Source organism: Archocentrus centrarchus, chromosome 6 (assembly GCF_007364275.1).
Source record: "Archocentrus centrarchus isolate MPI-CPG fArcCen1 chromosome 6, fArcCen1, whole genome shotgun sequence".
Taxonomy (NCBI): Eukaryota; Metazoa; Chordata; class Actinopteri; order Cichliformes; family Cichlidae; genus Archocentrus; species Archocentrus centrarchus.
Genome location: NC_044351.1, coordinates 19,713,551 through 19,730,283, shown reverse-complemented (window position 1 = coordinate 19,730,283; position 16,733 = coordinate 19,713,551). Strand labels below are relative to the sequence as shown.

The following is a 16,733-nucleotide window of genomic DNA, read 5'->3' as shown; positions in this document are numbered from 1 at the left end:
TGCCTGGGTAGAGCATGCAGTAGGAAGCACATACGGCCACTGTCACGGTCCAGCTCACAAACCATGACAAATAATGGGAGAGGCTCAACTTGAACCAAAGTTTACCACTTAACAAAATAAAGCAAAATAGACCAAAACCATAATAACTCCATGAGGTATGTTAGTCAGTTTTGTCAGTGTGTCAGCAGTTGGATGAGTGATTGAATTTTAGAATGTGTGTGTAGGGTAAAACCTAAAATAACAAGGCCAAAGCCAATCAACAAAAAAATCATGGAGCTGGTAGAATGAAAAGAGTAAAAGTTGAGAAAGCCAGATCTTAAATGCTCCAGGGACACTGGCCAGGTGCTCCCAGTTGCACTAATTAACCCTGCCTACCAGGAACCTGCAAGACAACACGGGGACAAACAGGGGAAAATACAGCAGGCCCTGGCCAAGGCAGAGGGCCATCACATCATTCATAGCTGTCAATTCTCAAGACTAATGCCTGCACCGTTTAATGTTCACTCTGAGTATGTCAGATATTTTCACCTCTGTTGGGTATTGACTAGAACATTACAGACCAGCAGTTCATGCATGAAAGTGGTTTCCACCTTGTCAAGATGTCAGAATCTCTTTTTATGCCTTTTTTTTTTGGAAAAAAAAAAAGAAAAATGAACAGCAATTTGTTTTTTTGTTTTTTAAAGAAAATGTGTGATTAATTCAAAGCACATAAAAAAAGAGAAAAAGAAGGTGAAAAAAGAAGGTGAGAGCAGAAGCAGGGTAGGTCAGAGTGAGTTAGAATGATGCTGTGATCTCACCTGTCCTGCAGCCTCTGTCAGCCCACACAGAGCTTTGGACGCCAAACCCACGCTCTCCCCGAAGGCCACCACATCACCTGTCTTGCAGTGCTGAGAAATGCCTGCCATTGACTCCCCTAGGACCTGAGGCACATGAAAATAGAGAAAATGTGGACAAATTAGCTCTTCAGCTGCCTACTATATAAAATATTTGACAGTTAGTGCACTCAGTTATTTTACCTTTGAGTTCTCCATGACGCTCTCGATGCAGTCAAAGTAGGAGAGTTCATTGACAGGCTCATTGGGGTTATCCAGCAGACCTCTGACAGCCTGTATACAGACAGAGGCGTAACAACTTAATCTACAATGCTCCGTTTCTGCATTGATATCCTCACAAATTTATCAGCTACTTAATTCAGACGTGAAAAGGCTTACATTATAATTGTAAGGCAATCTGTATAGAGATAAATCATCATAATCAAAGCCTTACAATGAACAACATTAATGCCATTTAAAACTATGTATAGTATAGTACAATAATATAGAACAAGTGGATGTAGTTTTCAGAATGTAAAATGCTCCTGTTAAATTAGTGTTCCTAATGCAGCTACGGTTGTTCTGAATTTATTATCCATCTACAAATTGCAGCTATATGGGAGGAATCAAATTCAAAAATAGTTGGAAAGCAAGAGAAAAATATACAAAACTCTTTAGTTAAAAAACATGAAGTACAGGCATGCATGGAAAACAGAAAGCCTCTGTGTGGCACGCTGTATGTGCGGACAGCTACCTCCAATTCCCTCAAGGCGTTGTCACACTCCTTTTGTCCTGCTGCTTGCTGGGTACAGAGTGTTATCAGCTGGTTAATACTCTCTGTCACCGCCCTGAAACACACAGGCAGCCACACACCCTCCTTAGCTCTCGCATGTGTCCTCTGCATGCATGCACAGGCTGGCTTCACTCACACATGCTTTTAGCTCCCCTATTCAAGCATGACACTTCTGGCTTCTCGCTGCGATTGGATAATACAGCTCACAGGAGTGCCGAGATTGTCTTGAGTTTGTGTTCAGCCTTGCTGAGCACAGACAGGCTCAAGCCAAGGCTTCCATCTTCCTAATTAGACAGAGAGAAGTCAGTCAGGCCTAAAGCCCTGCGGGACCAGCTGCTTGGCTTCTCTCCACTAAGGGGAGGATACATACTCCCTCTAGCAATGCCGAACAGACACACTGTAGGAATGGCATACAGATGTAGTAGAAAGCTGTTTTCTACATCTATCATAACTTGCTACAGATCTAAGCCAGGATTTGCACTCTGCAGCACAGAATGGTTTGCTTTACTAGCAAATACACTGTAACATTCAGAAAATCTGACACTGCCTTCATTTTATCGCACCTTGCTGCCACAGCTAGAAGATTCTTAGCATTGGCTGCACCTGGATCCACAGACAGAGACTTGGCAGCCAGCAGCAGCTTACTGGATGCCATGGAGATGTTCTTCAGATTACCAATGACTTGGATCTGGTCGTCCTTACTCTGCACATGCAAGGAATAAGAAAAATTCAGGTGTGTGTTGTTTTTTTATGGATTCAAAATCTGTATTAAACATTACAATGCATTTATTTAATGTAATGACATTATTGGCAACAGCGTTCTATTTCTAATGGCTACTCCTCATTTGTTACTCAACAGGCAATATTGTGTTTCCTAATGCAAGTTTGACATGTCAAAAAGCTCAATTCTCAAATTTTTGTTGTCAAAGCTAAAAACTGCTGCATTAATTGACCTAGTAATACATTTATTTATATGAACCTTTGTGGGTTTGTCTTTAGTTTCATATATACCAGGAAAAAAAAAGGAATTTTCTTCTGAAACTCTTGATCCAAGAAATTAAGGCTATTTCATGTAGGAAACTGCCAGAAAAACTAAAGCTTTCCAACAACGGTGTCCACAACTCCTTTAACAGAACAGCACAAACCGGCTCTAACCAGAATAAACGAGAAGCAGCAGCCCTCGGTGTACAGAAGAACAAGAGGACAAGTTAGAGCCTCTAGATTTTGAAAATGACACCTCATGGGTCCTCAACTGGCAGCTTTATTAAATGGTACCCACAAAAATCTATTTCAGCACCAAAAGTGAAGAAGAGACTCCAAGATGCTGGCCTTCTAGGCACAGTTGCAAAGAAAAAGCCATATCTGAGTCTATCCAATAAAATGAAACTTTAAGATGGGCAGAAAAACACAGACGAAAATTTAAAAAATTTGCTATGGACAAACAAAATGTACATGTGCGCTGTACAGGGTAAAAACAATCTTGAACAAGAAAGGATGTCACTCTGTTTTATTATGGTATGTCATATGCTGTGGAAACAGCTGTGGGAGGATCTTCAGGAAGCATAAAATTTCCCAAGTTTACCCTTAACAGCAGTGTAGACATCATCTGCAATCTCTCATCTTTTGAAATTAATGATCTCAGTGCATCTGATTACGTTAGTGCTCTGTGGGAGAATCAGTGTGACTAAGTGAATGACATAGATCTTCGTTAGTAAAGTAATGGAAAGACGCACTCTGCATTTGAAGCTTTTGAGTTTACCTCATAAAAGGTTTAAATGAACTGCTGGCACTGGATCACCATTGAACTGTGTCACCGGAGCATGAAGTGTTTGTATGGTCATGAAACCTACCTGGGTGTGTCCTGCCATCTCAATGCCAGCATCCAGGAACTCATCAAAGTCTTGGCTAAACTTCCCTGAGGCTGCAGCCAGCCGGCTGCTTGTTCCACGAGAGGAGTGGACGACCTCGCCTGCGGAGTGGTTGAGTTCAGCTGCTGTGTGGTTCAGATCAGTCTGGGCCTCTTGGAATGTCTTACTGCAGGGAGGGAGCTTCAAAGACAAGACACACACATTAGGACATACTTTGGAATATTACAACTGCAGGCAAAAGGAAATATTCTGCTTGGGGATAAAGGGTTGATATTTAAATACTCTCATGTTATTATGCAAACATAAAATGCACGAAATCCCTAAGAAAAAGCTTAAGCAACACTCACAAAGTCCACTAGTAGCTTCTTGCTGGCCTCCCCTATGCTCCTAAGGGCCATGTCAACATCCTTCTGGCCTGGCAGGCAATTCACACAATTGTTAAGGGAGTGCGACACTGCTTTGGCCACCTGCAACACAGTACAACATCTGTCAATGGTCCGTCATTAGTCATTCTAAAAATGTGTCGCACAACAAAGCCCCAGAGCAAAGCTATATGGGGAAAAATATCTCAAATGCAAATTAGGCTCACAGCATTGCACAATAATCCTTGTCACTAATATATGCTGCTGTCACAGATATATGCCAAACAATATGTTTATCCCCTGAAGGGCTGCAGGAGAATGAACAGTTTTACTCCAGCACTCCTGAGAGAGGGAAACCAGCCGAGAAATACATAGCAAAAAAAAAAAAAAAACTTAGCAGAGGGGATGACTGTTCTGGGAAAATAAATGTTTACAAATCAGTAGATGAGGGAAACCGAGGCCTGAGCAGAAGACTACATGGATGTCACTGTTCCTGGAGTGTATATAAGTGGTATGCTACCTGTGCCAGTCTCTGCTGACTCTCAGCATCTCCTGGGTGAACCAGGGCCTGATGTGCTTCATGGATGAGCATAGCTGAGCCCTCCATCACACACTGGGCTGAGTCCAGCATGGCAGCGGCAGCCTGAGGCTCCTTGGTGCTGGCTGCCACACCTCTGGCTGCTTGAGCTAATGTCCTTAAAGCCTGTGCTGTTTCTCTAGCAGCAACACCTGTAAAAAAAAAAAAAAAAAAGCTAAATACATTAATTCCAGTGTCAGCTGCTCTGCTTAAGGAGTACTAACTGAGAGGTATGTGTATTTCCTATCTTTACTAAAACGGTAATGACATTGTGCAAATCATCATACTGAAAAGCCCTCATTGTTTAAATACATGAGTTAATATAATAAATAAAGCCTCACACAGAAGTCGCCGTCAACTTTTTACACATAGAGCTAAAAAAAAAAAGCTGCAAATTGCATCAAATTGCATTAACCAGCAGAGTGAAGCCATTTGCTGATTGAATGGTAAATCTAGTAGAAAAAAAAAAAAAGATTAATGAGCAGAGAGCAGCACCCTGGGCCACAGCATGAAGTACTACCTCTGAGCACTCATTGTTATAAATGTTACTGTCTGTCTTCATCTCGGTTCCACTCAGATCCTTGTTTGAGCCAAAACTGACAGCAAAGCAGTGAAGCCATGTTGGATTCCCGGGGTTCAGTTTAAGGTAATAATAACAGCACAAATAAAATAACAGCCTTAGCTTGGTTTATCCTCAGACTCCCACTCTGCACCATTCTGAGAATTACTTTTAAATAAAAATCACAGCCAGCGATCCATATATATCTATTACATCTATTCACTGCTGCAATGTAGCTAATATAGTAAAAGAAACTGAAGTAAATTATTTAACTAAATGGCTACTCAAGCTTCTCAGGCCCACTCTTGTGTAGAATGTAGAATACGCTACCTGTATAATGCTCATTGCCCTGTGCAGCGCATGTCAGCAGCTGGGCCATGGAAGAGCCCACAGTCTTAGATGTACTTCCCAAATCCTGAGCGCACTTTTCCAGCTGCATGAATGACAGAACGCAAAAATAACCCATTTGACTCATAGTTAAGATTTCTTCAACATTTTGGTATGTCTAGAGCAGGATATCTATAGTCTAATGTTTCCTCACCATAGATGTTGCTATTTACTGACCGTTTCACCAGGAAGAGGTTTGAGTTGGCCATCAATGACAGCCATCTTGGCATCCTGAAGTTCACTCTTGAGTGTCTGCACAGTTTTGAGGGCTAAGTCGATCTCCAGAGGACCACAGGCTTCGTGCGCCTTCAGAAAAAAAAAAAAACCCACATACATAACTGTTACTCAAACACGAGCGAAACAGAGCAGACAAGATGCAATCCCAACTGTGCCCGCCAAGAGACAGATGAGATCACAGAACTGTACTCACACTAATGCAAGCTAGCGACAAGCTTCCTGCATCAGTGGAAAGAATCATGCTCACTCTGTTGTGTAAAGATACCTTCTGTGTGGCAGTCCTGAGCTCCGCCAGGCAGGTAGCTAAATTCTTGGCACACTGGCCCAGTTGCATAGCAGCAGCTTGATCCGCCACTGTTGGAACTGCTGACTTTGCAGATGCCACCATCTTACTCCCAGGCTGAGAGACAGTTACAGAAATATACCAAGAAATTGGATTCTTTGATAGAGGGTTGGACAGTCACTGACTGTGTCAAGGTGAAATACAAACCTGTAAGAAGCTCTGGCTGGCCATGATGAGGGCGAGCTGGGGGCCCAGCTCCTCAGGCTGGGCTTGGCTGCTCCTCATTCCCTGCACCAACTGGGGAATACTATCTGCTACCATCTGAAACACACCCATTATGTATGCGTCATACATAATACACCGTCACTGCTTACAGAGAAAGGTGCTACCAAGGCTACCAAACAAAACACATTCTGTGACAACATATATTATACCTTAATGCCAGCTATAATAGTAGTACAAAAGAGCACAACACAAAGATTACAGGATCATACCTTGCAACTGTGTACTAACTGTTGGTGTGAGGCAGTATTTTTGTTGGACGCAGCTGCATTTTGGGCAGCTGCGATGGTCTGTGTCGCAGCAGCCGCTGCCTGCTTAGCGGCAATCTGTTCAGAAGATACAAATGGAGAAAATGTATTTTAAAGTAAGAGAATGCTGCTTGGCTAAGAGGACTGTTCACTTTCGCTGTGCGCAGCTTTATGCTGTCATGTTCTGTGCTCCGACAGAGTTCTAATCAGACTAAAAGGGGTCACAACCAGAAGGTTTTGTAAGAAGAGGGAAATGGATAGAGCTACACTACTCAGTCATCATTTCATGAAGTGATCAGTATTGTTTTCACTTGGCTGTTTCCAGAACTAAAGCTCAAAATAGACTGTTTAGCTTGCATTAATTCATAGATGGAAGGCTGGCTTTGAAGTTATGACAAGACTGAAAACAAGAGTTGTTAAATGGGTGAGAAGACAAAGATTAAAAAAAAAAAAAAAAGGTTTTGCATTTTATTTTCTTTGCTCTTTTTAAATGTAATTTAAGAAGTTTATAGTGCAGTAAAAATCATATAAGGGCATCATGACAGATGTTTACGTTGATTACACAAACATTATGTAGGAGTACGTAATGGATAATAGGTATTAATTTTCAAATTCTCCTTTCTTTAAAGATATAACACATTTGGGGGTCAACTTATATGTGGGCAATACAAACAATGGCAGTAAGAAAAATTGTTTTGACCTTCAGATCAATCTAGTGACCTTGAAGGAGAGGTCAGAGGTCAAATGTGACACATTTTAAATCTTTATACAGTACTTTTTATATGTTGATAATACACACCACACTTGTAAGAATCATAGTTTATAAGTTATAAGGCTTTTGTCAGTCTTCCAGGTTAATTAAATCATTAAGGTGACCTTGAAGACCTTGGTGGATGTAAGCCAAATTTTGATGGATTGTTAACATGACCCCACTCTACACCCCTACAAAGTTTTATCTGAATTCATTCAAAACTTTTTGAGCTTTCGTGTTTACAGACAGAATGGCATGCACGCACATACACACACGCTACCAAACACATAAACTCCTTGGCAGAGGTGAATGTATGGCATCGTCATCATAGAGGTAATTCAGGTAATATTTTCTAGAAATCATGTAACTCTAAATTGCAGGATACAATTCCTATATTCTACACTTATATTTACAAAGTAAAAGGGCTCTTATGTAGCACATCCTCCATTAAGGATATTGCCCTTTTTGTGCAATTTTAAAGAATGTGTGCAGGATGCAAAACAAAATTTAATGGCTTCTTCCTTTGAACGTACCCCCACTCAATCAAGTTTCATGAAATTCAGCTTTGTAGCTTTTGCATAATCTTGCTGAGAAACAGACAAACAAACCCTACCTACAGTATTACACTGCCACCTCAGCTTGTGGCTTGTCAGTGGAATACATAAAATGATATGCACATCATGCTGTCTGGATAAAACAGGATAAATTGAGGGGCCTCAAGGGTGATGTTGCATCTGTTATACTTGTCACGTCCACTTGGAGATTCTCAAAACTCTGCTCTGCACTGGCTTGCATACTGCCTTGATAGAATAAATGGTAAATGGACTGGTTCTTATTTAGTGCTTTTCTACTCTACTTTGAGCACTCAAAGTGCTTTATACAATGTGCCTCATTCACCCATTCACACAAATTCTACAGTTAAGTGCTTTCTATCGAACATTCATACACATTCACACTCCGTTGGATGAATCAAAGATGCAACTTGGGGTTCAGCATCTTGCCCAAGGATACTTTGGCACACAGACTGAAGCAGCCAGGGATCAACCCACCAACCTTTCGATTAGTAGATGACCTGCTCTACCTCCTGAGCTGCAGCCACTCTAAATGTGGCCGTTACAATCATTACTGCAGCTATCTGATGCAAGAAGGCCGACTGAGATGCATGTCTGATAGCAGGATTATTCTAGCCCTCGGTAATGCATAGTTTATGTGACTGGAAAACTGAACATTGGGTGTTCTAGGGCAGAGAGCAGGAAGTCATTAGAGGCAAACTGATACCAAGGGCTAAATACAGATCTTTACACTTAGATAGCTCATTCATAGCACTAATGGGATTTAACTCAGTGCTATAGGAAATAGAAATTATACAAATATAATAAATTGCCCAGCAGTCGTTTCTACTAATATAAGCTGAAACATGCCATTATTTGTATCCTTGCATCCTTTTTCCTTTTTTCCCAGTGCCTTCTATCTTCATTTGCTTCTATTACATTTATGCCATCTTTATACTGCAGGGATTATAAAATACCAGAAAGAGATGTTTGCGTCACACCTTTGCTGGCAAGGTGAAGCAAGAAGAAGGTTTATGTTTTGATCAAGGTCAAACAACAGAAAAATGACAACATGTTGACTCCTTTGACTCACCTCCAGCCTGTTCACTATTTTTTTCTTTATAGCATTCTGAGCTGCAGCATTAGTGGCAACACGTAGCCCCTCAGCTGCCTCTCTGAGCCTCTGCTGCTGGTCTTCATTGTCCGGGTAGGCGGCTGCCCCCTGAGGGCGCATTAACACACATTCATGAACACATGTGCAGATGTGCTCACACAGACACACACTGCCTGACACATACTGTACTGCGCATACAGAATATAACAATAACTATCAGATCTCAGCAATAAAAGTTTAACAACTCTTATTATGCATGTTGTGCAATGGATGGAAAGAGTCATTTAGATCTGTCTGCTTTTTGACAGTTTCCAAGGAAACCGTCAGTGCCAGATCCTCACTTCCTCTTTGATAATAGCAGTGACGTGGTGATTAATGTGTCACAGATCAAAAACATCTAACGAGCCATAAGCAGCATTTCACTTGCCTGCGTATTTCACACTGATAATATCCCGCTCAACAGTGCCAGGGGCTCATTAAGAGCCACTGATGCTGCAGCTTTTTTTTTTTATTTTGGATGTCTAATGATGCTAGTAGCTAATGCGTACAGTAATGCCAAGACTTGCTTTCTATCAAAGGGAAGAAATTTAGCTCAGTTCCTTTAAAACTGCTCTAAATGTAACATTACATAAATAAAAAAAAACTAAATTAAATGCACTACATTAAAAGCTGGGATAAAATTTGTTGCATATTACAATAAAGTAATGCAATAATGACTGAAAGCAAGAGATGTGATTAGATTGACATTATTTAAATTGCATTGCATTGTGAGATTAAACCTGATACTCCACTACCTTAGCAGCCTCCACCATTCGAGCTGTGGCATCAGCCAGGAGTTTGGCTGCAGCAAGCAGTTTTTTGGAGTTGTCAACATCAACTTCTGCCTCTGCATCTGATCTCATGGCATTGACCAAGTCAGACGTGGCTTGGGCTAAAACTCTGGCCTGACGGACCATCTCACCTGTTCACACAAAGAGACAAACACCGTGTTAGCGCAAAATCCCCGTATAAACATCAAAACGATCGACTGAGAACGCAGCACAACACAAGTCCGTGTTCCAGCTAAAATTCGGTTTGTGCAGTAAAGCTTGATTTGGTGTTTTGGAAGCATTACCTGTGATGAAAATGTAGACAAAATATGCAATTTTTGTGAGGCCACCAATTGATTTCTAACGCTTTAACTCTCAATAGCACCTCATTAATACATACATTCATTAAAAGCACACATTGTGTGAATGGAAGAAAAATCTTAGTGGTAAGTTCAGATCTCATTACTAGTTTACATATGAGACTGCAAAGGTGCAGCACTGTTTATGCAGATTTGTTAACCTGTAATAAATAAACTTTTCTCTAACTATTAGTACAGTATATAAATTCATCCAACCTTAGTGTATCAGTCAGAAATTTCTGTAGTCTACTCTTATAGCTTCGTTTCTGGTGAGTCATCCTTGTTCACATAAATAAAACAATCTTTTGATATATGTTGCATCTCCCCACACACCTGCTACAAAGAGCTGTATTTCCCCCACTCACCCACCTCCTGCTCAAAAATAGCTCACCCAGTGAAGACTATGAAATACATTTATATGCGTTATAGCCTACATCCTAGTTTCATGGGAATCAACCAACACACACTGTGGAGAATGAACTCAACAATGAGATTAATGTCAAATATGTAGCAATGCCTCAGCATTTAAAGCTCTGTTCTTTCAAAAATGCCCAGGTCATGTGTTTCCTGTTAAATTTCAAAGTCTTCCCGATGCTGATTGAGACCAGACTGAGCACTCTGTAGTGGTTTTGGCTGACATGTTTCGTACAACCCCTGGAGAATTGACTGCGTTTGAAAATTCTTCAGCCTCACGGCTCAAGCCATAACAAATAGTCTGAGCTTTCAAAACAGGTCGAGGATTTTTAAGATCACTTAAAATAAACATAAATGCAGGCATACCTTCAGCCCCCCCCCCCCCCCCCCCCCACACACACACACACACACACACACACACACACACACACACACACACACCCCCATAACGTCAAAACATATTAAAACAAGTCAAATGAAAACAGGTATTCGCTCCTTTTACTCACCAGCATCACCCATGGAAGTGAAAATGTTTTCGGTCACATTCATAATCGTATCTGTGGCCTGGTCATAACGTCCAATGGGCTCTCCGCAGCTGGCGTAGTGGCGGACATGTTGCAGGAGGTCGCCAAGAGCCTGGCTCACTACACCAGCTGCTGCCCCAACTTGCTTCAGCAGCTCACCGTCGTCACTGGCCGAGCGGCAAGCTTTGACGCAGTTTTCCACAGAACGGTCCACTAACTTCCCAGCCTCAACAAGCTGCTCCTGACACACCGGGGAGCTGATGGTTGGGCTCACCACCTGCACCACACACAGATGTTGGTAGAAACTCAAATGAAAGATTCAAAATGTGAAGACTTTATATACACACACAATAACTACAATGATCCTTACCTCACCTTAAAATAATACATATTATTACATACATATGGAATATACTCTTTAGTTACTGTCAAAAATAACATGTATTTCATTCATCATATACCATGAAGACCTGCTTTAATTAAAAAAAGAAAATTATTAATGCATGGTTTTGAAATACACTCTACCAAAGCTAAAATACGCAGTGCTATTTATTTTATTTAGATCATTTTCTCTTTCATGGTATGTCCTTTGCCTACTTGGCTGCTAAGATGAACAAGTTTTACATCAGTACCTTAGTGCAGGCTACCAGCTGTGAGGTGGACAGGGCACACTGAGTGGCAGCTGCGATCACCCGGTTCTGCAATATGGTGTCTTCAGCCACCTGGGCCACGTTCTTGGCCTTCAGGACTAACATAGCAGCTGCATTGGCCACCGCTTTTGCCAAATTCATCAGGGTGTCCTGCAACATATTAATCAATGTCCTTCACTGAAACACAGCGCAGCTGCAGACATGTGAGTGCAGGGATCAGGAAAACAAATGTTTTCCCATTTTATTCAGCCTATATAGAGGGATTACTGCACAGCTAATGCACAAGGAACTACAACAGAAGCATAGGGCCTAAAAGAAAGAGGCAAATTTATGAATTTTAGGATGGAAATCATAAAACACATCTACTATGTATAGCAAATCGAATAAAAACTATGTTAATGTAGCAGAAAAACACTGGCTCAAGGTCAGTGAGAACAAGAATGTGGATGATTTATGAGCCCTCTTCTCCTGGCATCAACACTAAAAAGTGAGGTATAAAAGGTGCAAGAGGACATCTAAACTAAGGTGTATGTGGCAGCTTAATGAATTTCAGAGTAAAAGAATAAATTAGGCAGATAGAGAAAGCTACTAAAATGGTTCAGTTAATGGAGGTCTGGAACAATGCATTGACACTTTACGACTAAAAGCTCTCCTTCTGCCACTTTGCTTCAAATCCACATAAATTGAGGGTCTAATAATAAAGTCTGAGGTGATTACATAAGTTTGTATTGATATTTTTAAAGAGAGCCTCAGAAAGTGTGTGTCTTCCTGTTTGGCTAGCAGTGTCATAGAAACAGTGAGGGGGTGGCGTCCAACCTGGAACTTCTCATCAGTCTCGCCCTCCCCCATGTGACGGAGCAGGTCCCCGCTGGCCTGTCCAATGCTTCCTGCTGCCGTCAGCACCGTCTGCCTGGGCTGTATGGGAATGACATCACCACATTCATTACACAGGCCTGGCCTGCTCTCACAGAGGCCCCTATGAATTATCTAAAACAGACTTTAGGATCAAAAATCATCCTCGTAAAACCTTCTGTAATACATCTTTGCTGGGACACAGATAAAAAAAATATGCAGTTCAACACTGTAGGTGCCTTTGTGACTACTGGGATTAGAGATAAGGATGAGGTCCAAATCACTACAATAATCAGCAGGTGCCTCACCTCAGCGGCTGCAGGCTCAACAGATCTGAGCAGATCTGACACAGCTCCTGCCAGCATCCTGGCAGCACCCATGAGCTTATGTCCACTGCCCACCTCATCGTCCATTAATGCGGCTAGCAACTTAACACCCTTAGACATCTCCGTCAGGTTGGAGGAGATGGTGGTGATGGCGCAGCCCACTGCTGTGTAGTCAGTTTCTGTTGGCTCACCTGCAGAGGATGGATAGCCATCATTACAAACTAATCAAATTACATCTCTGTTGTGCATCTTAATATGTTATGCTGCTGCCACCCTAATTTTGCTAAGCCATGTAGCAGCTTGGGTTTCACATGCAGCAATAGACACATCAGTGCCAGTCCTGTAGCTTGAACCCATTTGAAATGGTACCATGAAGATGAGCACAGTGAAGAAAAGCTTTGTACTAGATAGATGAGCTAGTATACGTGTGACCAAACAGATGGCAAGGTAAGATTAAAACTAAGCAAAGGGCTGGATGGAACCTGACTGGCATTGTGCCAAAAATCATGAAGAGCTGAGAGAAACACTGCCAGTAAAATTTTTCCCCCCTGAAAGCTTCAGAACAACAAGTTCAAGATTTAATAATCAGTAGAAATATTTATGAGGCAAAATTGAGACACACTTTAGTTTTAATATCACCATCAGTAACACTGACTTGGAAAACATCAATTTACACCGTTTGCACTATGCCCAGTGCAGACTTCAGAAACTAAAGCTCATAAGCTCATCTGAAAAAATGAATAAAAACGGAAAATGATAACATATGGCATCCTTTTTTTTTTTTTTTTTTAAGCTGTTTAGCATTCGCCTGGGCACTCACCTGCAGTGAGATTGACCACAGATGCTGTTCCAGCGGTGATGGCATCAACCTGAGAGTGGATTTCATGTTTGGATTCATCCACTTTGTTCTGAACCCAAACCCTGGATGCCTTTCGGTGGAAGAAAATGAGAGCTATTGGCATTCATCACAGTGTGTGATTTTCAGCTCATATCAGCTTTCTTGCACAGGATTAAAGGACTAGGCTAGTACAACACCTATGGCTTTGGAAACACTCAAGCATTAAATGCAGCCTCCACATTTACAGTCAGTCCTACATCCTAATTATATTTGAGATATTTGATGGACTTTGATGTGATTAGAATGCTTGATTCTTTTTAAGCCGTCTTTGCTTTGCAAATCTAGAGGCTGTAATATCAGAAAGCACACAATCTCAAGTGTTAGAAAAGTGCAACTCAAAGGATGGATAGTATTGTGGGAATGTGGTAGGGTATACTATCGATGCATGCTACAGCTGTCCTGAAATATTTTCCACAACTGAAGTAACTGGTTGTAGTATGGCTCACCAAGTCATGGCCCAGTGGAGGCAGATTATCGACATGTCCCAGGTCAGCCTGGGCCTGCTGCACAGCCTGCATACTGCTGTTGATTGTCCCAATCAGGGCCTGCTGGGCTAGACTCTGACAACAACAAACAACAGAGACGCAGTGTCTACAGATGAGTAAACAAAGCAATCTAAGTACAGAATTGTGAAACTGAGTGTTGCAATTAACCATCAATAAACCACAGGAAACAGGGCTTTTAGAGCTCATATGAAGCACCTTTCCCATCTCACTATGAGTCATATTCATATTGTTCATCATGGTTCATTTTTCGCAGATGGGACCGCAAGAAATAATTAAAACTCAGTATATGAAGTTTAACTTAAAGTGTCACATGATATTTTCTTGATCAGAGTTCTGTGGGTCACACATTTTTTCCTGGACTGTGGTTGGATGCTGCAATGTCAATTACAATCTGACTCAAAATAATAAAAGACCATCATGTTTTCGAGCACGTGAAAATGCTCTTACTCACCAGTGGAGGCATGTGTCCTCTGTGCATTTGCCCTGTGGTGATTTGCTGCTGAGCAGAGGGCATAGTACCCATATTGAAAGTGTCAGGGCCACCAATAGACCCAGACCGAATTATACCTGGAAGGGCTACTGAGCCATGCTCCACACGGCCTACTCGATTGAATTGCTGTTGCAAAATTGTGGACCTTATTAAAAAAAGAAAAAAAGAGAAATACAAATTAGTGAAGAATTTCATCTTTAATCATGCTATAATATTAGCTTTATGTATGGTAAATAGACAGCATTTTTATAGCACTTTTCCAGTATTATTGACCACACTAGAAGCCACATTCACCATTTTGTGGTTTGGATTAAAAAACTGACCTTATGATTAGTGGCTGACCTGCTCTGTTTCCTGAGCCACAGTAGTTCCCTATGCACATTCTATGCCTGTACATACAGTTGTGGCCAGAGGTTTACATACATTAATCATGGGCATAAATGTCATGGGTTATACAGAAGACATCATTATTCACTTTGAAAAACAAGAATTGGTTTGAATTTATTTTGGATTTTCCATAGAGGGTCAAAGTATACATACAGGCAAAAATATAAACATACACTTGCTTAAATTTTTTAATAAGCGGCCAAGGACTGTCAACTTCTCATTAACTTAGATTCAGTTGTAGATTGACTACAACTCTCTCTGCCAGCATAAAAAGGATTTGTTTGACAGCACTCACTGGATTGACCAATACTCAGAACAATGGGAAATTCCAAGGAAGTCAGTGAAGATCTAAGAAGGAGAATTACAGACTTACTGTACAAGTTGGAAGGTCTCTTAGAACCATTTCTAACTAACTGCAGATTTCAAGATCATCAGTTCAAACAATTGTACATAAGCACGAGTTATTCAGATGTGTCACCACTTTGACAATGTCTGGAAGAAGATCCAAACTGTCATCCTCAGATGTGAGGAAATTGGTTAGGATGTTCAGGAACAACTCAGGAATCACCAAGACTCAAACCTGCCATGAACTGGAAGCTTCTGGAACACCAGCATGACTGTCTACAGTGAAGCAAGTTTTACATTGTCAAGAACTGAGAGGCTGCTGACAAAGAAAGAAGCTTCTGCTCCAAAATCAACATCTTCAAGCGCAACTGAAATTCAGTCCACAGCCAAATACAGTACCTTCTGGAGAATGATTTTATGGCCAGACGAGACAAAGATTGAGGTATTTGGCCACAGTGACAAGAGGTGTGTTTGGAGGAGTAAAGGCGAGGCTTTCAAACCTACGAACACTGTACCAATTGTAAAGCACTAACATGGTAGCAGCAGGACAATGATCCCAAAAACATGTTAAACTTTTGGAATGGCCTTCCCAAAACCCCAGCCTCAACCCTATGTAAAATTTATGAACTATGCTTAAAAACCAGAAAACCAATTTTAACAATTCTGCTAAGAAGAGTGATCAGCCAGAATTATGCCAGAAGCTTGTTGATGGCTACTAAAAGCATCTGGTCGAGGTGAAACTTGCTAAGGGACACATAACCAAATATTAGTGGGGGGTGTATGTATATATTTGAGCCTGTATGTATACTTTTGACCCTGTGTGGATCAGAGAAAATCCAAATTAAAATCAAGCTTCTGCACCCAATTCCTTTTTTTTTTTTTAAAGTCATTAAATATGTATGCTGTACACTCACTCCACCCTGGAAAGAGAACAGTTCAAAGAAATCATTAAAAGCCCAAAATTGCCATGACAATCATGCCCATGATGAGTGTACCGGTACGTGAACTTCTGACCACACCTGTACTTGTACAGAATTTATGCATTCAAGCATATGTTGTTGAAGTTGTGATGATAACTAAGAATTTAAATGCTAGCCTGTGTATACTGGAAAGCTCAGTAACATAAGGTCAAACTGCATGAAACAGTGCCTGCATAAAGCAATCTTAATGTGGGCTGTGCCGCTTTTCATTTTATCTTCTATCGCATAATTTTTATTTAAGATAACGTTGTGTATGTCTAGAAAATGTCCAAAAATAAATTACTTACATATGTAGGCGTTTTAGAGTTATATTTTTTCCTTGTATTACATAAGGGGATCTTTTTAAATAATTGTTAAAAATGATAATGT

At 41.0% G+C, this 16,733-nt stretch overlaps 1 protein-coding gene across 1 annotated transcript in view; it reads right to left on the bottom strand.

Annotated features, from left to right (window-relative positions):
- Positions 1–16,733, bottom strand: part of tln2b (talin 2b) — an 86,800-nt gene that overhangs the window by 21,941 nt on the left and 48,126 nt on the right. The window contains exons 13-33 of the mRNA XM_030731199.1: positions 14,614–14,797; positions 14,103–14,216; positions 13,579–13,687; positions 12,741–12,949; positions 12,397–12,495; positions 11,563–11,730; positions 10,913–11,207; positions 9,619–9,785; positions 8,804–8,932; positions 6,373–6,486; positions 6,086–6,199; positions 5,861–5,995; positions 5,536–5,664; positions 5,302–5,404; positions 4,356–4,564; positions 3,821–3,940; positions 3,456–3,653; positions 2,169–2,308; positions 1,567–1,660; positions 1,017–1,106; positions 798–920 (exon numbers count right to left, since the gene is read on the bottom strand). Of these exons, the coding sequence (XP_030587059.1) occupies positions 798–920; positions 1,017–1,106; positions 1,567–1,660; positions 2,169–2,308; positions 3,456–3,653; positions 3,821–3,940; positions 4,356–4,564; positions 5,302–5,404; positions 5,536–5,664; positions 5,861–5,995; positions 6,086–6,199; positions 6,373–6,486; positions 8,804–8,932; positions 9,619–9,785; positions 10,913–11,207; positions 11,563–11,730; positions 12,397–12,495; positions 12,741–12,949; positions 13,579–13,687; positions 14,103–14,216; positions 14,614–14,797 (3,043 nt within the window). The remainder of the gene's footprint in view (positions 1–797; positions 921–1,016; positions 1,107–1,566; positions 1,661–2,168; positions 2,309–3,455; positions 3,654–3,820; positions 3,941–4,355; positions 4,565–5,301; positions 5,405–5,535; positions 5,665–5,860; positions 5,996–6,085; positions 6,200–6,372; positions 6,487–8,803; positions 8,933–9,618; positions 9,786–10,912; positions 11,208–11,562; positions 11,731–12,396; positions 12,496–12,740; positions 12,950–13,578; positions 13,688–14,102; positions 14,217–14,613; positions 14,798–16,733) is intronic.